At 52.8% G+C, this 20,982-nt stretch overlaps 1 protein-coding gene across 4 annotated transcripts in view; it reads left to right on the top strand.

Moving 5' to 3' along the window:
- The window catches only part of ANKRD33B (ankyrin repeat domain 33B), a 75,256-nt gene extending 54,572 nt beyond the window's left edge, over nucleotides 1–20,684 (top strand). Inside the window, exons 3-4 of one of the 4 annotated variants that reach the window (XM_079145302.1) lie at nucleotides 9,242–9,382; nucleotides 17,113–20,684. In XM_079145302.1, coding sequence (XP_079001428.1) covers nucleotides 9,242–9,382; nucleotides 17,113–17,963 — 992 coding nt within the window. In that variant the 3' untranslated portion in view covers nucleotides 17,964–20,684. Of the gene's footprint in view, nucleotides 1–9,241; nucleotides 9,383–17,112 lie in introns of those variants that run through there. The other 3 variants (XM_079145303.1, XM_079145305.1, XM_079145304.1) reach the window with 3 other exon arrangements.
- Nucleotides 20,685–20,982: the final 298 nt, after the last annotated feature.

The following is a 20,982-nucleotide window of genomic DNA, read 5'->3' as shown; positions in this document are numbered from 1 at the left end:
TGGGGGGTGGGGGGGGGCAAGAATGGAGGAAGGATGGGTTGTGTAGAGGAAAATGAGGGGTGGAGAGTGGGTGGAGGAAGGAAAGAGAACGAGACAAACATCATCACCCTATGTACGTGTATGATTACGCGAACAGTGTGACTACCTCATGTACAACCAGAAAAATGAGTCGTACCTCACTTGTGTACAATGAATCAAAAATAATATAAAGTTTTAATTTGTTCTCATTAGTCGTACATGACAGTAGAATGCATTAATGCATTTTGCTAGATCACACATACATGGAGTGTCCCTCATTTCTCTGAGAGTACATGCTGTAGGGTCACATCGGTCATATGCCATCATACATGCACATGAGGTAATAACGGGTCCCACCCTGCTGGCATCCCTGTGTCGCAGGAAAGTGGGGAGCCGAAACCCCAAACCTCAGTTCTCGTGTTCCATGAAAGAAAACTCACAGTCAGACAGCAACAGCCAGGCATGGGAACGACAGTGAGTGACAGTGAGGTGAAAGTAAAGGAAGAGCAAAGTGAGGCGCAAGCAGAGCGCTCTCCGGAGAGTGGCGGTCTGCGAGCAGGTGCAGTGCTTCTCCAAGTTCACTGCTGTGTGAAGTTCACCAGGGGAGCTGGGGCCGCCTCTGTACTCTGCCGTCAGGTGTTCAACTCCTCCTTCACCTCCGGGGTGCTGGAGTTTCTGACCTTGGCTGGTCCTCTCCGGAAGGCTCATGTCCTATGTAGGGGCTTCATCTGCAAGTCCACCCCATGTCAGTGCAGGCACCAGGGTCAGCAGCTGGCCAGAGGTTACCTTAGTGCTCCGCGCTGCTAAAGGCTTCTTCCTTCCAGGACAGTTGGAGCCACCAGTAGCCACGATTCCCGGCTTCACACCGACCTCAGGGCCCTGGCAGGAGTGGTCCCGGGAATCCTTTCCTCTGGTCGTGTCTTCCGTTCGCTCCCTTGCTTCTGTTTGTTCTCTACAGATCAGCCACCGCCCTTTGCCTTCTTGTCCACTTGGGAAGTAGTTGAAAGCGGACCCTAACGTAATTTGAAGGACGCTGTGACCTTGCCTGCTTCACTGCTCACCGTAGCTACTGCCTAACCCTGCACTGCGGTTCATCCCCAGCCCAGTGTGGGGGGGCTGCCGTGGGAACACGTGGAGCCCACCTCTGCCTGGGGTGACCTCTGGAGCGGGTCGACCCGTGGGCCTGGTGCCCAGCTTGGCCTCGTGTGTCCAGGATACTGGAGAGTGGGGGGCGGGTCTCAGGGCACCCGTGTGGACCACCTCCCCACCCCTGCCTCCCATCTGCAGGCTCTGCTAGACTTTTGCCACCATCTACTTAGGTGTGAAACCCCATCCTTCCCGAGGCAGCCTGTCTCCTCTACCCCATCAGACATGTGCCCCGCTCTGGCGCGGAGAAGGTGGCTCTCTGTGGCTTCTAGCGATGGTCTGGTTCCCTTGTCAGCCATTCAGGCTGCCATAACAAATACCATGACCAAGTGGCTTAGGAATAGCACAGTTCATTCCCATGGTTTGGGAGGCTGGAAAGTCAACACCAAGGTGCCGGCAGAGTCCACGTCCTCATAGATGATGACTTCTCACCATGACCTCCCTGTGGCAGGAGTGCCAGAGTGTTCTCACGAGGGCACCAAGCCCACCCGGGAGGTGCCGACCACCCCTCCCAACACCTCACCTTGGAGGGCTGCAGCATATGCATTAGGAGGGACACAGGATCGCAGCAGGTGGACAGCCGTGGAGGGGGAGGGAGACCCCTGGAATCAGGGTGTTCTAGACTCCAGGTGCTGCTGGCCCAGGTGGACTTCAATGCATGGCGGTGGGGATGAGGGTCTGGGCTGCAGGGGGAGAAGTCCGGGCTCACGGCTGCGACCCGGCTGGTGGAGCTGGGGGAGCTGGTGGACTCGACACCTTTCCAGGTGACTCCCACTCTCAGCCCCTGTGCTGATTATGGACTAGCATCCCCAGCATTTGGAAAGAAGCACACCCATAGGGAAGGTCTCAGGTCCCCTCTGCAGCCCTCTGAGCTTCTGTCTGGAAGTGATCATTGTTGGTGATTTGGTGCCTGGATGGAAGTTCTTTCTGTCCACCAATTTGTAGCTGCCCGTCTCCATCAGTAGTTCTCTCTGTCCATGCCCCCCAGCTGCCTGCACCTGGGCTCTGGCCCTGCACACCCACCTGGGTCTTCAGTTCCTGCCCCTGGACTCTGCTACCTTTCTCTGCCCCCCAGGCCTTAGGATTGAATTGTTCAGGAGGCAGTAGGGAGGGGGCATTTATATCACTTAAAATTGCAGGTTGAAAGCTTTTCAGTTAATTTAATGAAATTAATTGTTTAGGTGTTACCATAAGTAGTGTGTCTGTTGCTCCATTTAATTTTTTTATTGTTTTTAATTAGTTATACATGACAGTAGAGTGCACTTTGATACATCATATATAATGGAGTATAATTTCTCATTCTTCTGGATATACCAGATGGAGAATCCCACCAGTTGTATAGTTATATATGTACAAAGGGTAATAATCTCTGATGCATTTTACTATCCTTCCTATCCCCAAACCCCTCCCCTCCCTTCTATCCCCGCTACCTATTCTAAAGTAACTCTGTTCTTCCCTGGCACCCCTCCCCCTTATTGTGAATTAGCATCCGTGTATCTGAGAAAACATTTGACTTTTGGTTTTGGGGATTGGCTTATTTTGCTTAGCATGATATTCTTCAGCTCCATCCATTTACTGGAAAATGCCATAATTTCATTCTTCTTTAAAGCTGAGTGTGTATACCCACCACATTTTCTTTATTCATTCACCTGTTGATGGACACCTAGGTTGGTTCCATAAATTAAGCTATTGTGAGCTGAGCTGCTGTCAACACTGATGTGGCCGCATCACTGCTGTATGCTGATTTTAAGTCCTTTGGTTATAAACTGAGGAGTGGATGGCTTGACCAATGGCAGTTCCATTCCAAGTTTCCTGAGGACTCTCCATACCGCCTTCCGTGACAGGTGTTCCACACTGAGCCCCAGGACAGAACGGGTTGCCTCAGCAGGAGGAAGCTCCAGTGGCTACCCTGGCTACGAGGCACTGTCCCCTTAGAACCTAGATCCAGCCGCATCCCTACCACCTGTTCTGCCTGGTCCCCCTTTTAATCAGATCTGATTAAAACCTCGACTGACAGGTCCCAGGCCTGGAGTGTGTCTTTGAACAGTCTGGGCTGGGGCCTGAGTATGTGCCTGTCACCCGGCCTGGGGGCAACTTTGACATGCTGGTTTGGGGGCCCGCTTGGAGGACTGAGGCCACAGGGTTCAAGGGCCCAATTGGAGCCCCAGGTGAGGTGTACTCAGGGACACGGGCGCTCTGATGCTAACTGAAAGCCAGGGAGGTGGTGAGGAGCTGCTCATGACCTCCATGGGCCATTTTCCCAGGGAAGGCTCTTCCAGTCCAACCAGGAGATGGTCTACTGTAACCCCATTATGTGACCAGTTCTTCCACTTGGCTGTTCTACAAGCTGTCTAATGGTGAAGAGAAATCACTACAGGACTGTGAGAGAAAGAGAGAAGCGGGGAGGTCCACTCTCCCTCTGCTGACTGACTCAGGCCAGCACTCGGGTCCCCAGGAGCCAGCTGCAGACCCACCTCCCTCTTGGCCCTTTGCAGATACCCACGCTCGGTCCTCACACAACCAGGATAAGTCGTTGACATTGTGACTGTGATCCTCTTTGCTTGCTCTGGCTGGGGGCTCCTTCTGTCTCCTCCTGGTCCTCATGGCCACCCCTGCTGAGTTGGCCTCTGCTCCCTTCCACTTTCCACCGAGACCCCAAGTGTGGGAAGGAGGAGGGAGCGCAGGTGCTTTTGCTGGTTGCAGGGGGCTGGCTTCCTCGCAGTCCTTCATCTTGAAAAAAGATTTATTCATCGCCGAATACAGACTTGTTTTAAAAGAAGACGCTGAGTGAGTGGATGAACCGGGGCTCGCTGCACAGCTGTGGGTGGGCAGGTGAATGGACCATAGGATCAGGGCTGCGGGGAAGGCCTGTGAGCAGGCGTGACTTTCTGAGGTGTCAGCCCCGGTGGCAGGAAGCAGATTGAGCGGCAGGCTGACTGGAGGCCCTGACAAAGGAGCTCAGGCTAGGCGGCAGGGCAGGTGAAGGGAACCAGGGCTGAGAGGGTTGAGGGCAGGGACCCTGTGAGAGCCACCCAGGCCCAGAATGCCACCACTCCGAGCTGGGGCTGGGCTGGGGAGGTCAGGCCTGTCCCCCGATGAGCTCATCTGAAACTTCAGGGGTAGCAAACCCAGCAGGGGCAGGCCGAGGTCAGCCTCCCGGGCCAAAAGCAGACACAGAAGGGAAGAGAAGAAATGCAGAGACTGTTATGGAATTGCTTCCTGCGGGGCAGCACGTCCTCCATTGCGCATTGCCAGCTGGCCTTTCGGAGAAGCCGTACCCGTTCACACCTCCCTGGGGGCCCAGAGTTCCTGCCAGCCCTGGCTGAGACGTCTTCTGAGTTTGCCAACTCCATGTGGGTGTTTCTTGTTTTCAATAGTGTTCTCCTGATTCTCTTCGGAGCCCAGTATCTGGAGGGATGCTTTTTGGCTTCCACAGTCAGGAGACTGCCTCCTGCAACATCCTTCTCAAGGTGACACTGGGGATTGCTTCACAGAGTGGCTGATTCCTGAGAGATACACTTGACTTTCCTCATGGTCCCTAGGTGGCCCCAGCAGCTCCAAAATGGGGCTTCACATTGCAGCAGGGGACATGACTCAGGGGCTTCAGGGAGGAGGAGGAAATCCTTGCCTGTGTCCTTTTTAATGACAAGAAGGCATCTCCAGAAGTTCCTCCAAGGAGGAAATCCTTGCCTGTGTCCTTTTTAATGACAAGACGGCATCTCCAGAAGTCGCCAGCAGAGTTCACTGGCCTCTCACCAGCCAGGGTTGTATCACAAGCCTGGGCTGAAACAAGCCACGGACCCGGGCAGTGGAATGACCACAACCAACTCGGTCTAGTTCACATTCACCCCAGGAAGCTCAGTGTGTTGCACAAAACTTTTAAGGCAACCATTTGTGCGTTTCTATTATTTGGTATGACAGCCGGTTGATCCTAGGAGAGCGGGAGTCCTGGCTTTCTAGAGTGTGGCACCTGTGAGTGTAGATTGGTGGGCAGGTGTCTTCTCCTGCCTTTGGAGTGTTACTGAAGGTCTCTCACCTCCCTGGATATTTAACACAACAAATACAGCCAAGTCTGTGTTCAGTCTTTCCAGTGGGGAGGATATGAGAACGAATCCGTATACAACCCCGGAGCCAGCAATTGTAATTTCTACTGCACTCTCACTAACAAAAATAGGATACGACCACCAGAGAAATGAACAATAGTTCACAGGGATGCTTTGTGTTTCCTTTCTGTTTCACTGTCCTCTTGAACAGAGAGGCATGGGTTCAGTGAACTGATAAAACACCAGGCAGTCGCCTGGTGTAGTGGCACATGCCTGGAATCCCAGCAGCTTGGGAGGCTGAGGCAGGAGGGTAGTGAGTTCAAAACCAGCCTCAGCCATTTAGCGAGGCCCTGTCTCTAAATAAAATATATGAAAAGGCTGGGAATGTGGTTCAGTGGTTAAGCACCCCTGGGTTCAACCCCTGGTACCAAAAAACAAAACAAAAAACAGGGTGTCTCCTGGGACCAGTTACAGTGGAGAGCGGGTGGGGCTTGTTTGGGGCACCAGTGACCTCCAGTGGGTCCTTGCAGCTCGGCATGCTGTGCACCTAGCTCTCAGTTTTGAAGGAAATGGCTGCAGCCAGGCTGGCAGGGTTTGTGATGTGCACCGCCCAGGGACAGAGTGGCCCTGAGATGATGGGCTGGCCGTGGGAGGGTGGCTCCCTGGACCTGGGGAGGGTCCCAGTTCAGAGGAGAACTTGACTTGGTCAGAACCTAGGAATAAAATGCCCCCTCATTGTCAGAATCTCATTCATTCTCACGCCCCACGGTCACGGCCTCGTCTTAGCTCGTCTGTTTTCCTTCTTCTCTGTCGCCACTCTTTCAAACAAGAAACTGGAGCCTGGCACCTCCTGGGTTTCCTGCTGCTGCCCTGCCTTTTCCTGTGAGCCTTGGTGTTCCCGTGAGCTCCCGCCTTGGGAGCAGAGCACCGCCCTCTCTGAGCTGGGCAGGCAGGATGGAGCCGGGCAGCCAGCCCAGGCCTCCATCAGTGACCGACCCATGCTGCAGTTGGGAGATGACAGCTCCTGACAGCCAGCTCTGCTCCTCGTCTGCAGCTTCCCCTCTTCTGGGTAAGAACTCCGGGCGGCCGGCCCCGCTGCTCGGCTGGTGGAATGCAGTATTTCCAAAGCCGACAGCCCCCTCTACTGGCCTTGTCGGAGAACTACATCTTGAGCACTTGCAGTTAGGTTTTTAGGCACCTCGAATCTTATCAATTTTATGTTTCCTTTCCTTGAATCAAAAAGTCTCCCTTTCTTTTGTTCCTGTGCTCCTAGTGACAGCACGATTCTCACCCCGTAACCAGCGCTCAGGAAATGTTGGATGAATCAGCGATCAGCTGTGTTGTTGACTTGATAATTAGAAACTTTTAATAGATGAGCTTTTCCCAGGGAAAAGTAGGAACCTCTCGGTCCTTTTCACTCGATGCATATTTATTGCGCCGCCCTGGGTTTTCACCAGGAGAGACTGCTGGTGGTGTGGGAAGTTTGTGGGGTGATGGGGGAAAGCTGAGGGGTTCCCTTCTGTGGTTTCTGTTCCCTCTGAAGTGGGAGGTGAGTCATCTCCTAGGAGAGGAGTTTGCCACGAGGTAGATGAGTGACTTTGGACTGTAAAAAGTTTAAAATTTCCCACTTGGCTTGGTGGGTAGTCAACTGGGAAGCATGCAAGTGGGCCGGGCTGAGAGTCCCCTCAGGCTCAGCCGCCAGGACTTCTGCCACCTGACGTGCTGTGAGTGGAGACGCCATTGCTGGCCACGGGGACCCAGAAGCTGGGGCGGGTGGTGCCGGAGATGGCAGCAGCTTTTCTTCTTTGTTGGACTGTGGCCTGTCCTCTTACTTGGTTAGAAGTGCTCCAAGTCAACCACTTCTGTCCCTCCTCCTGTCTCCGGGTCTGGCCACCATCTTCTGCCGCCTGTGTGCCCAGCCCCGCCTCCTGGTGACCTTCTGCCACAGGGCAGCGCTGGGGCCCAGGGTGGAGAGGGTCCTCGCCAGGCCGTGGCTGGCCTGCACTGTGTGTGTGGCCCTGCGCTCCTTTCCCTCTTTCTAAAAAACCCTTTAGGTTTCAGGCTACTGTGGACTTAGAGAAAAGCTGCGAAGGTTGGCGGGGAATTCCGGAGCACCTCGCACCCGTTTCCTCTGTGTTCGGGTCCACTCTCGGGTCACACTGTTGACCCAAGGGCTGACCTGCGACCACGTGTTGTGACTAATGAGCGTCCATTCTGTGTTCGGCTTCCCCGTTCCAGGTTCCCATCCAGGATCCCACACTGGATGTAGTCATGTCCCTCGGGGCCTCCTGGCCGTGGCTCGGCCTCAGAGGTCACGCGTGTCCATCAGAGGGGCCTCGGGGCTCCAGCTCACAGCTGCAGTTGTCAGGTGCATGGGGAAGACAGAAGCCGCTCAGGCCTGCAGAGGGTGTAGCACCCAGTCCTCGTGACGCTGAAGCTGGGCAGGAGCCGCTGACGCCTCGGCCTCCAGCTCCCCCAGCCCTCTCGGTCCGCAGGCAGAGCCTCTGGAAGCACCTCACGTCTCATTTCTGTCCCCCCTCAGGAGGGTCATGGCTTCGCCTCCCCTCCCACGTCCCAAGTCTCACACAATCCACCAACTGGAAGTCTCTGCCCTGCAATCGGAGATTCGAACCCCAGGGCTCCTGGATCCTCCAAGGCTGGGGGCTTCCCTGGGGTGGGGGAGATGCCGAGTTAATCAGAGGGAGCGCAGGGACACGTCCATGGGGTCCTGTGCCTGTGGCCCTGACGGTGGAATGGGACGAGACAGTGTTGGATGAGCAGGGAGACTTCGGCGGGCAGATGGTTGGCATGTCAGGGCGGACGGGGCTGGGGACCCAGCACCACCCCAGGGCGCCAGAAGAGGACTTCTCCGAGTGCTCACATTCACAGGGGGTGCTTGCCGTCATCTTAGGAGCCAGGAGGGGATGGCAGCTGAGGGGGGTGTCTAGCCAGGTGCAGGGACAAAGGACCGGGAGAGGGCCTGTCTCCCGCTTGGTGTGGTTGGTGCTGGGACAGCGAGGGGGCCTCTGGGTCAGTAGTTCTCAACCCAGGTGATGTTGCCCCTTCTTGTCCCTGCCCCACCAGGGGACACGTGGCAATGTCTGGACCCGTGTTTCATTGCCACAGCTGGGGCAGGAGTTGGGGCTTAGTTGCTGCTGGCACTTCATGGGTTGAGCCCAGGTGCTGCCAGCCAACCTTCAGTGCACAGGACAGCCCCACCAGAGTGGTCCAACCCCGTGCCCAGAGGGCAGGCTGCGGCCCTGCGCCAGGGAAGCGAGGGGGGTGGGCGAGTTAGCCCTGGGCGTGGGCAGCAGACCCAAGGGCCACCTCGTGGCTCAGGAAGCTCTCTTTGAGGACAGGGATTTCCAGGGATGGATTCTAGAACGACTGCGTTTTGCAGAGTGGTCTCCTTATTCAACCCCACCGAGGGTGCCTTGGGCTTCTGAGAACACCTCTGGCAACAGGCAGAAAACCGGATCCATTTTTGGCAGAGTGAGATGAGAAAGGGCGACATCTGTGTTCTCTGCCGAGTTTGCGTGGCCTTCGCACCTGCTCAGGGCTGTGGCTGAGGCGATAGTCCTCGTGACCCTGTGTGAGGGGTGGGGTGGGCAGCGAGGGCCAGACGCTCTGCCGAGTGGTAGCAGAGGTGTGAGCTGGTGGTCTGCTGGGACGATGAGCTCTTCCTCCCGGAAGCCCTTGGAAGTGCTTCTGAGGCTCCTTCCTGGCTTGACCTCTGTCGGCCCTGGCGGCTCCAGCTGGGAGCCTGGGATGAGGCTGCTGTCCCTGCACAGCCTCCTCTGCACATGGGTGGGACTCCGCACCTCTCAAGTGGGTGGCCCAGGGACCTCGAGGGAAGCTGAGACAGCAGCGTGTGGCCTGGACAGTGGCCTCTCTGCCTCCTCCTGCCTCCTGGGCTCCGGGAGGAAAACGTGCAGAGCAGGAAGCTGGCCTCTTCCCACCCTCCCGTCGCCCTTCCTGTCCTGTGACGGCCTCGTGTGAGCGAGACCCACGCACGTCTGCTCTTCTCTCTCCAGGGCACGTCACCATCACCAACTACCTGCTGAACTACTTCCCGGGTCTTGACCTCGAGAGGAGGAACGTGTTCGGCCTCACTGCCCTGATGAAAGCGGCCATGCAGGGCCGCACGGAGTGCATCAGAGCCCTGATGCTGGCAGGTATGTCCCTGGTCCCTCGCACCTGCCGGCCCGGGAATCGTGCCTCCTTTAAAGCTCGTCCTCACAGGGAGGAGGCATGCCGTGGGAGCAGCCTGGCAGTTGCCACCAGGACTGGTTTCTTTGTCTGGCCGATGGCAGTTGCTGCAGGGCTGCGGAGGGCCCAGCGCCAGCTGCCGGCAGGACACGGCTCCCTGCCTGAGCTGCGCTCTGGAGCGGCCATGCCTTCCCCGGCTGTGCCTCCTCCTGCCCACACACCTGCTCTCAGATGTGGCCCTGGACGGGAGCACAGGACTGGGGTGGAGGTGGGCGCAGGACTGGGGGTGGGGCTGCACTGTCCCCGGCTTGCTGGCAGCTGGAGCTGCAGCGTGATGTGCCGCGTGGCAGTTTCCAGAGTCAATGGAAAGCGCCAGGCTTCAGTTTGGTCCCCTTTGTCCCTAGGTCCTTGTCAGCCTGGAGAAGACTCCCTGTCCCCGACTGTGAAGTGGGGGTAGTGACCTCTTTCCCGCCTTCCTCTCTGAGGATGAAGTAGTTCCCTTTATAAACTCAAGGCCTACGCAGTCTTAAGAAACTGCTAAACCAAATTCCTTCTGATGAGCCTCTGATTCTGTTCTTGACTTGAAACTGGGGTCCCGAATAATCTTCAGGGCCACCTCACCAGGTTATTTTGAGAATTAAGTGAGAAAACGTATATAAAGTGCATGTAGTACCCTCGACGTCCAGTGGCTGTTGCTGTGGTTCATTTTGCTGCCTTAATTTATCTTTAGTTGTGGTCCTGGCCCAGGGTTTAGCCAATCTGCTTAGTGCTGCGAAGAGGTGGCATTTGCTGTCTTAGTCCGTTCCTGCTGCTCTGGCGGAGCCCAGCCTGGGTAGTTTATAAACAGTGTAAGTTAATTGCTCGTGTCCCAGAGGCAGGGAGGCCAAGATCAAGGTACCAGCTGATGGGTGTCCAGGGAGGGCCTGTTCCCCCTTGTCCTGCCCTCACTGTCGGAAGGGCAGGAGGTGCCCTCTGGCCTCTTCCACGAGGACACCAACCGCGTTCCTGAGGCCCACCCTTGTGACAGAGCACCTCCGGAAGCCTCTGTCTACCGTCACGTTGGCTCTGCAGCCTGGGGAGCCAGCATTCAGGTCGTAGTTCTGGGAATGCCATCAGAATTCTCCCAGACCCCATCTCCGTCCCAGGACCCCAGCTGGCTCCACGTTTAGTTGTCATGTGTTCTCAGTTTCCTCTGGCCTGTGACAGTTTCTCTGTCTTCACCTACTGTTTATTGTTTATCTCATTTTGTTTTTTGGTAGAGGGGATTGAACTCAGGGGCCCCAGCCCTCTTCTGTATTTTATTTAGAGACAGGGTCTCACTGAGTTGCTTAGGGCCTCACTAAGTTGCTGGCTTTGAACCTGTGATCCTCCTGCCTCCTGAGCCACTGGGATTACAGGCGTGCGCCACTGTGCCTGGCTTCACCTATTGTTTATGATTCAACATTGCACAGTATCCTCCGATCTGAGACTGTTTTTCTGGGATTAGTCTGGGATTGTGAGATTTACGACTTTGAATTTTTTTTCTTCCTGCTTTAAACTGATTGTCTTATGGGATGCTATAGGAAAAATAAATTCAACCAGGTTTTGAAGATCGAGAACCTTCTTAGAAATATAAAGGTTCATAATTAATATTAATCCCATTGATTGATTCAGTGGCAGTTTTATTTTTTAAAAGCAAGAGCTCAGTCTCAGCAAAGTTTAGGCTCTGCCTTTTCTGTCCCAATAAGCAGTCCCTCCTAATTAAATGGTGATTGGGATGCTTTTGTGAGTGGCAAAAGTTTTGTTTGCTCCTATTGCTTTTGAATTGAGTTTTAATTGAGTGCAGATCTTTTTACTTTTTTCAACTGAAAATGGATGGTGTCAATCACATCAAATGCATTTTTCCCAACAAGTTAATTTGAATCACCAACTTTTTTTCCCTTTTGGTGGGGGGTCAGCTGCCTTCTCATCGCCCTGGAAAACAGGAGGGCCTCAGTCTCCGTGTCCCTGTCATTTCGTCTTGCCTGGGCCTCTTGGAGGTTTCAGGCATTTGCTGCAGTGTTTATAGGCTGGTAGAAGCACTGTCACATATCATGGGGAGACGGTGCTGGGGAGGTGGGCTGGTCACCACCAGCCCCTACCCTGCCCGATGTCTGCCCTTTGCACGTCAGGTCTGTAGTTCTCCCCCTCTGACGTCTGTAGCAGCCCTCTGAGCGCAGGCCTCGCCCTAGTGCTTTCCCCCCCGTGCTGGGCTGCTACGGGCAGAGGGGGAGCAACACGGAGAGCCAGGGCACTGGCTCAGACCCCGCCCCGCCCCATGCCTGCCTCCCTCTTGTGACCACGGGGTCGGGTTCCTCTTCTCTGAGACGGGAGTGGTTGATGGCAGCTGCGGCAGCTCTTGCTAGGGCTGCCCTGGAGTCGTGCCGGGCCTGGAGGAAGCCATCAGGGCACGGGGCTTAGGAACCTGTCGCTGTCGTTATTGGTGAGTGTGTGTGATCTGTATTTATTCATTAAGTGAATAAAAGAAGATGGCGTATTCTTCTCTTTGAAAAACACCCTGCTATGAGACACTTTAACTTGTTGGGGTCGTAAGCATGGAACTCGGGTTTCTGGACCTTGGCGTGATTTTGAGATCTGGGGCCAGATAAGGCCATATTTTCGGGGGCTGTCCGGACAACAGCGTCCCTGGCCTCTACCCCTAGATGGCTGAGTACCCCAGTCATGACAACCAGAGATGTCTCCAGGCAGGGTCAGACATCCCTGGAGAGGCAGGGCACCTCCTGCTGAGAACTACTGATACAACTCCTAAGTGAGAAAGGGGGAAAAATGTGAGAAGATCTTTTGTTCTTAGATGTTTCTCCCTTTCAGCTGGTTCTGTGTTGCCTAAAATAAAGATGAGACCTTTTCAAGATTTCAAACTGTCCCCTTAGACTTTAGTTGGAGTGGCTAACTTCTAGAATATTTTCATTGGTTATTGCCACTACTAAGTTAGACTACAATTCTCAACTATTTTTATGTCTTCTTATCTCCACTTAAACACGTCCATATTAAGAGAACTGAAAGTGTTGGACGTTCCCAACAGCTTGATCATTTCTTTTAGATTGGCTGACCCTTCGACATAGAGTGAGTCTATGTACCACTGAGGAAGGAACCCAAGGGCTGATTGCAGAGTGGTCATCCTGCGATAATCTGAAAAGTAAAGTGCATAAACATTACTACATATTAACAGCCAAAAAATATGCCTTTCTCTCCAATTTCTTCAGATGGGCTGATCTCCATTTCCTGAATGTTTTTCTGCACTTGAGTTTAATTTCTGAGTTGCAGTTTATTTTCAATAGCACACGTTTCGGTTTATACGTGATGAATGATCAAATCGGACCCTCAACTCTATAGATTTTCTCATCATTCGTAACAGTTTGTATCTGCATTGTGCAGTAGAACAAAATAATGTTGGAATTATCAGAAATTTGAATTTTAATAAAAAAATAGGACTGGATTCTGAAAAGCTGACTTGGTGGGTCTTTAAACATCTTTGGCTCCCATTACTGTTGGCTGTGCTGATGAGAATCACAAGTGAGGTGCAGAACCTTGTTAGTTCAGTGGAATATTAATGTCCCAGAGTGACAGGTCTCTTTAAATCAGTGGCTCTGAGAAGCTGCGTGGAGGATGGTTTTTCCCTGGAGGGCGCCAGGTTCCAGACTTGCTTTAGAGAGCTCCCGTTTATACTGAAGTGCGGCACAACGTCACGCTGCTGGCTTGGGGAGAGAGGCAGCCACAGGCCTGCATCCTGCGCCATTCCAGGGGAAAACACAGGTTGATAGGAAGATGAGGAGCCAGAAGACACTCTGCTCTCGCGCTGTGGTCCTTCTCTTCTCCGGCAAGCCCTGACTAGACTTCTGTAAACCAGGTGACCCATATCAGTACGCTGCTTTCTGTGTATGAGGACAACGGGAATTTTCTGTGAACTGAGAATTTGTCACATTAGAATTGTTTCAGGTTATTAGAGAAAAATCTCTAAGTCAGGAAATTCGTGCCAGCCCCCAAATCAAACCCCGGACAAGGACTTGAGGACAAGTAGGTTTTTTGAAAGGTTGCCTTTGGGAAGCGGCATGGCAGGGCCGGGGGAGTAAGCTGGGAAGAGATGATTGCTAATATGGGGACCGTGGGCTCCTGAGCAGGTCACTGGTGGGCAACTGGGACCTGACTCGATGCTGTCAGGGTGGGGTCTGGTGGAAAAGTGAGAAAGGAAGTGAAATACTTCGCCTGCCTCCCACGGCCTCCTGGGCCTGGCATGACTCCCAGGGGAGAGTGTTCCAGAAAATGAGTGATGGGACATACATTTTTTTCTCTTTAGCAACTGTTTAGCTAACCTGCTAGCTTGATAGTTGCTTAAAGAAAGCAGGTGTTAGGCTGGGGAGATGGCTCAGTGGGTAGAGTGCTTGCCCCTCAAGCACAAGGCCTTGGGTTCAATCCCCAGCACTGCAAAAAAGAAAAAAAAGAAGTGTCTTTCTTATACCTCACCAGGAGTATGAAGATTAGGGGTCACTGTCCAAAGCTGGCCTTGGGTCTGTGAAGGCATCACAGACCCTGATTCTCTTCTGTTCACTAATCCCCTTGGCTTGCTCCCTTGTCACCTCTGGATTCCAAGAGAGTCACCAGACCTACAGGCAGGAGGCAGTGACAACAGCCGCAAATACATTGGTCCCTTTTGTCAGGAGGTGAACATCCCTTTAGCGCTCAAGCTGGCACAGGGTTGCTTGGGCACAGGCTGCTGGACAAATGGGGGACAGACTTCAGTCATTAGGTTAGACCAGTGGTTCAGAGTGAGGGTTGATGTTGCCCACTAGGTGATATTTGGCAACAGCTGGAGACATTTCTGGTTGTCACAACTGGTGGGGTGCTACTGATGATATCTTGGGTAGACAGTGCACAGGACAGTCCTCGTGACAAGTATTTATCTGACTAAAAATGCCAGTAGTGCTGCCACTCCTAGGTTAGACCGATCACAACCCATTGCCTAGAAGGGAGTATGTTGCTGTTTTGAGTAAAATAGAGGGTTTTGTGCAGACAACTCGTAACCATCAGCAAGGTGGCAGATGGACCCATTGGCAAGAGCCACTTCCCCGGTCCACGGGTTTGAGCACTGTTGGTAGGAGGCAAGGATGCTGGTGGTCTGCTGGGGAGAAGATGGACACAGTGGCATTCCAGAAGTTCTCTATATCCTTCTAAAGGTATTCAAGTAAAATGTCAATTATTAGTACAGTTGATCCCCCCAAATCTTGGGTTCTATATCTGTGGATTCAGGCAACTTCTGACATATTTTATATTTCTAAAACATGCATTTGTATGGAGCACTGCAGACCTGTTACCTTGTTATTGTTCACTAGCGATCCAGCATAGCAGCTGTTTACGTGGCTTTTACCTTGCATTCGGTTTTATGGTAATCTAGAGATGATTTGGAGCATACGGATGTGCAGAGGTTACTCACAAAGACCATGCCGTTTTATACAAGGGACTTGAGCGTCTTTGGAATTTGATGTCCATGGAGTCTTGGAGGCAATTCCCGGTGGACACTGAAGGGTAACTGTCATTCATAATTTGCTGGCTATGTTCTGGCCATCAGTATTACCCTTAGCAGTGGACTCTTAGGAAGCAAACCCCTAATTAATGCACAACTCCAACTCTAGAGCTGCATGGCCGTCGGAATGGCCCTTGTTCTTTGGGGTGTTTGTATTTTCTGAGCATTTTGAAAAGGTGGGGGACAATGGGAAGAACGCTGAGCTTTGGACAGCTGTTCCTTTCGTTTTCCATTAGCATTTGAAAAATGTCTCTTTCATGCAGTGTTCATTAAGGTTTTAATTTTGCAGTTTGTTCCTTTTTTAAGTGACATGCAATTAATTAAGGTTTAATGTGTCATCTATTTTCTGCCATGACATTTTTACTGCCCCCTTTTCATTTTAGTCAGTTTATAAATTGTACTCTAACTAATGAGTTCTCCTGATTTCTAGTTCCAAATAATTACCACTCTTGTAAGATGGCTATTCTTTAATGTGTCACAAAATTAAGACCCTTAGCAGGTGAGCTCAGGTGAGCCAGGTTTGCCTGGCTAAGAGGCCGCCATGGGCTGCCAGGGCAGGGAAGTGGCTGAGCCCCCGCCTCTCTCGGCTCAGCACATATTGATCAGTCACCACATGTCAGACACCTGGGTCTGCGTGGGATATAAATGAAGATGCTCTGCCAGGCCCTGTCTCCAGGGAGCTCACAGACTAGATAATTGCCCTAGTTTTCCACAGTGCTTTGCCAGTAGAGAGATGACTAATGGAACTTGAAATCCTGAATGATTTCTAACTGTATGTGGGCTGAATTGGACCAAGATTAACAGCAACTTTGTATTAGTTCCTACATTACCAAGTTGAAACTTAGGCAGATTTCACCGAGATGAGTTGATGTTTAACAATGCAGTATTTGGCGGGGGCAGTGAGTGGAATGGAGAGACGTTCAGGAAGATGTTGGGGGATCTATCAGGAAAGATTCTCTAGACAATCAGAACTGATAGGGTGCATACATTAAGAGATTTATTTTAAGGTATTGGCTCATGCAGTTGTGGGGGTTGGTAAGTCTAAAATTTGTAGGCTGGAACCACAGGTAGGAGTTGATACTGAAGTCTAGAGGCAGAACTTTTTCTTTTATTTCCTAATTTTTGTTAGTGCATCATAATTATACATAACAATGGGATTTGTTGTTGCATAGTTGTACACACACGCAATAAGAACTTTTCTTCCCTAGGAAATGTCACCTTTGCTCTTAAGGCAGTCAGTGACTGGATGAGGCCCGTCCACATCTTTGGAGTTGCTCTCCTTGATTTGGTGTTAGCCAAAGCTACAGGATCCCTTCAGGCTACACCTAGATCAGGGTTTGATTAAAGCACTATGTGCTCTGAGCCTCAGGCCGACTCAGAATGTTGACCAACAGACCTGCCTGCTAGGTGGTGGTCAGCACACGGAGCGGGGACCAGGGGACCCAGGGCACGCCCTGGAGCTCCCTACTCCCTGGAGGTTTCTGGCTTTGCAGCCCAGGCAGGCCCCTCAGCCACGGTGAGCATCGCTCATTCTGTAGTGAGCCTCTGTTCAGGTCGGCCAGGATTAGCTGTGTTGCAGAAGGAAGATGCAGAAGGCGTGGCTCTGTCCAGCAGTGGCACTCTCTGCTGTGTGGCAGTACGGGCAGCCCCCAACCAGTTACCTCCCCAGGGTGAGGAGGAGGACCACCATCCCACAGAACAGGACTCACAGGTGCCCTCCGAGGGACCGGACGGCAGTGATGGTACCAAGTGCTTTGCAAATGACCGTCACTGTTAGCATTTTAGAGCACTCTGGTTGCATGAGTCAAGTGATCTTGAGACATCTCTGTCATCTAGTCATCTCTCTGTTGGCAGAGAGCCATGGAATCTTATTTCTTTAAAAAAAACCTCATGGTTTAGATTGAAACAAGTTTTTATTTAGGAAAGACAAAAACATCAAATGATACACAAGAAACCTTTCTTGTTGCCATGGTAAATGGAGTAGGTGACTGTCGGGAGCAGGTGGCGGTTGTACCCTGATTGCCCTGGTCTAGGCTAGAGCTCATCAGCTTTCCGCAGTTTCCCTTTGTTGCTTCTCTGCCTGGGAGAGAGAGTCACCGCTGCAGCCACCCACTCTCCTTTGTGCTTTCTGTTTTTCAGGGGCAGATGCACATGCGAGGGACACCCGGCGGGGGATGTCGCCCCAGGAGTGGGCCGCCTACACCGGCCGGGTGGAGGCGGTCCGGCTCATGCAGAGGCTGCTGGAGCGACCCTGCCCCGAACAGTTTGGGGAGAAGTACAGGCCGGAGCTGCCGCTGCCCCCTGAGGCGGTTCTGAAGCCCGCAGCCTCCAAAAGCTGCCTGCAGAGGCTCGCCGAGTTTGTGCGGTCCGTGCTGAGCTCGCGCTCCAGCCGCGGCCTGGAGGACGGGGGCGTCCTGGACCACATGGTCCGGATGACCACGAGCCTTTATAGTCCCGCTGTGGCCGTCGTCTGCCAAACCGTGTGCCCCGAGGACCCTCCCTGTGTGGGAAAAAGGCGGCTTGCGGTGCAGGAAATCCTGGCACTCAGGGGGGACCAGGACACCCTTGCTCAAGAGAGGGAGGAGGTGGAAAGCGCTGAACAGCAATTTCGGACTTCTGAGACCTCGGGGAGCTCCAGCCAGGAGACTCCAAGAGTCAGCACCCCCTCTCCCTACCTGCCAGGGGCCCAGGGCTCAGCCTCTGCCCGGAGGAAGGCCAGCCTCCTGCCCCTGCAACTCCTGCGCCGGAGCAGTGTGCGACCGGGTGTCGTGGTCCCCAGGGTCCGCATCAGCAAGGCGCCGGCGCCCACCTTCCAGCCAGAGCGGATAACCCGCAAGGGCAGCGCCAAGGACAGCACCCACCTGCAGATCCCCAAGTGGCGGTACAAGGAGGCCAAGGAAGAAAAGAGGAAGGCCGAAGAGGCCGAGAGGAAACGCCAGGCAGAAGCGCAGAAGGAAAGGCGAGCGCCACGCTGGAGGAAAAGGACGTGAAGGGTCCGCGGAGCAAGGGCCTGTGTCGCACTGGGAGCTGCGGGGACTCGGTGCAGAGCCCCAGCGGGGAGGCGGGCGGGGTCGCGCAGGCCGCGGAGGAGCGCAGGGGAGGCGGCGCTCATCCTACGCTGCGCAGCCTCCCCTAACAGCCTCCCGGAACCCAGAAGGGGTCAAGCTGTTCCCAAGAAGGAATTGGGAACGGCACAAATTGAATTGCCTACACCGGTTCCCCTAGCAGTCAATGCACCTAGCGGGCAGTTTACCTAAATGTCTCCCTTTAGAGAACCCCAATTAAGAATTTTAAAAACCAATTTATCAAAGGGCGTTTTTTGCATAATTTTGTATTTTTCATCATCTTTATTTACCAATCTGCAGCATTTTACAGGTGATGGGGCTCTTTGTATTTAGGGCAGTTTAAATACACTTATCTGAAGGCCCTTAGTTTAAAATACTGTTTCTAGCAATAAATATTCGTGATAGCTGTATGAATTCACGCAGAATTCACAGGGTTCTCCCTCTTTACCACTGGTTTCGGCTTTTGCCTTGCCGTCTCATTGTGGGTGCACATTTGCACTAGATTTTCCTTTTAATTTGATTAATTGATGCTGAATATTTGGAGTTTTTTGATAGAGGCGTTAATTTTTACAGCAAAATGATCAAGTGAAACAGTTCAGATTTCAGTGTGTCTTCTTTTAAAACTCTGTAGTCCATACAGTAACAATAATGAAAACCATTGTCAAATTATTATGAAATAATGCATAAATAAGCACGCATTTCTTGCTGGACTCATTTTAAACAGGGGCTTTGGATAAACTGGATAGGAAATTTTTAGATATAAGAAAAATTCTTTTTAAGAAGTGGGGTAAGTTTAATAAATGATTACTAGAAATACAAAATTAAGCTATATGTGCCCTTAGATAAGTCAAATCTTTATATCCTTAAAATATAAAAATGATGCAAGAAGGATTCAGATCCCCGAGGGTGAAACTGCTGATGGAGGCTGAGAGCGATTTTTAGAACCTGGTGGTTAGAACTGAGCGTTAAGCAAGCTGGCTTTAGGCAAATTTCTAGGAGTATTCGGCACTTCCGGGCAGCCCTCTTCCAGGCTCAAGTGGAGTTTACTTTGATATTTCCCTTGGTGATTGTCCCTGATGTCCAGTTCATCCTCATGCCAGCTTTATAAAATGTCCAGGCTGTGGAGACTTTGGCAGGACACAGATGCGATTTGCCTGGGCCCTAAGCTCTCAGTGGAATTTTCTGCTTATGCTTTTATCTCCAAAGCACCGAGAAATTCTTACTGGATCTTAGAGTATCTGTCACATATGCACTTTATTTAAATATTAATTTAAATACCGGGAGCCATGGATTTACACTATGGCAGACTGTTCGGAAGCTCTTTCCTGTAACCCTGGGTAGGAGCTGACATGCAGCCCTTTGACCAGGCAGGCAGGGAGGGGTGCGGGTTCTCCTTGCTGCTTCCCACCCGCACCTTCATCTGTTGACCAATCAGGGATCTCACACTGGCCTTTTCCGCTCAACGGGTCATAAGGCTGCACCCAGGCCAATGGGGAGACTGGCGAGATAAAAATACTGTGTTTCAAAATCAGACTTTAGCACATTTCTCCTTAATCCCAGAAAGGCATCCTGAAAGGTGAATGCCACAGGATTCTGGACTCCCTGTGAGAACTGCTGCTATTAGTGGGTTGTGGATCACCTCTGTGGCTTAGAAGTTGGATTTGGCCACATTTCCTTGGAGACGAGGGCTGTAAAGGACCTCAGTTATCTTTGGAAGTTGTCTTTTCTGTGTCCCTGGCATTGTGGCATCTTCCTGCCTGTATATGGAATCCACAGCTTCACCTAGCTTGCCACGGCCCCTCCCTCATCAGCCAAGGGTCCAGCCACAGTGCCAAATGGTCTCGAAACCGTGGTTCCCAAAGCCGGCTGCCCTGAGGACCACCCGGCAGCTTGTCAACGTTTCCCGCCCCACCCTGCTCAGAGGCTGTCACTGTGTTGGTCTGGGGGAGCTGAACCTGATCCGAGTTCCCAGGAGACTACGCTGCAGCCTGTGTTGAGAACTATAGCTTCTCCTCTCGCTGACTTGGAGGTTGCTTCTCCAGGACCCCCACCTGAGCTCCCTCAAAAGGCCTCAACTGTGTAAGAATGTCTGTGTGTCATTGGAACGGCCAGTGTTAGGCAGCTTCTGCTCCAGATGATTCAGCATCTGGCCGCCAGCGGGTTGCCAAATAATCCTGCCTGCTGGGGACATGGACACTGGAAGGGTGTGGAGCCCCACCCTGTCAGGCGTGGCTCTCCGCTGCTACCGGGTCAGAAGTGCGCCTCCCTGGTCCCACCCGACCCTCTACCTCACTGAAACCCTTTTTCAGTCTCCAGCGACGGGTGCGCGGTCAACAGTGTGACAGGTGATTCCTTCGGTGTCTGAGTTGTCTGAAGTGTATGGCCCGGGCCTCTCCTGGTCGTTCCAGCCTTGTCCAGCTGCACAGGACACACCTGACCCGCAGGGGCTTGGCCAACAGTACTGCTCTGCAGTGTCTCCAGAGCTCTGGAGACACCTGCGTTTAGAAAGGCTACCAAGCCAGCAAGCCCCGGGCGCCCGGGCGGGTCTTCGGCAGACTTGAAGGTGAGCCCCCCACTTTCCTGGTTCTGTGGGTGCGGCCATCACCTGGCGGGCCTTGTGAAATGAGGCGAGAGACAGGTGTGTGGGAGGGCAGCTGGGACGTAGGCCCCGGACAGGAGGACTCGGCTGTGAAACCCGAAGGACCCAAGTGCAGGAAGCGTCGGTGCTGCGTGGTGCAAATGCCCCCATCCTCTCTCCAGAATCAAGTCACTTCCGGGCCACCTGGGGAAGTCCTCCTTGATGGGGTCCAGATGGCTTCTGGACCAGGTGGCCAGCACTTCTCGTTCTGGCAGTGTGGAAACATTTGCTCACTTTCCTTCACGGACAATGTCGTTTTGCCCTTGTTTTCTCAGTCTCTGGAATGGACTGCAGGACAGCAGATGG

Source organism: Sciurus vulgaris (assembly GCF_902686455.1).
Source record: "Sciurus vulgaris genome assembly, chromosome: 6".
NCBI lineage: Eukaryota > Metazoa > Chordata > Mammalia > Rodentia > Sciuridae > Sciurus > Sciurus vulgaris.
The sequence above is the reverse complement of the archived record's forward strand: the minus strand, read 5'-3'. Positions and strand labels throughout refer to the sequence as shown.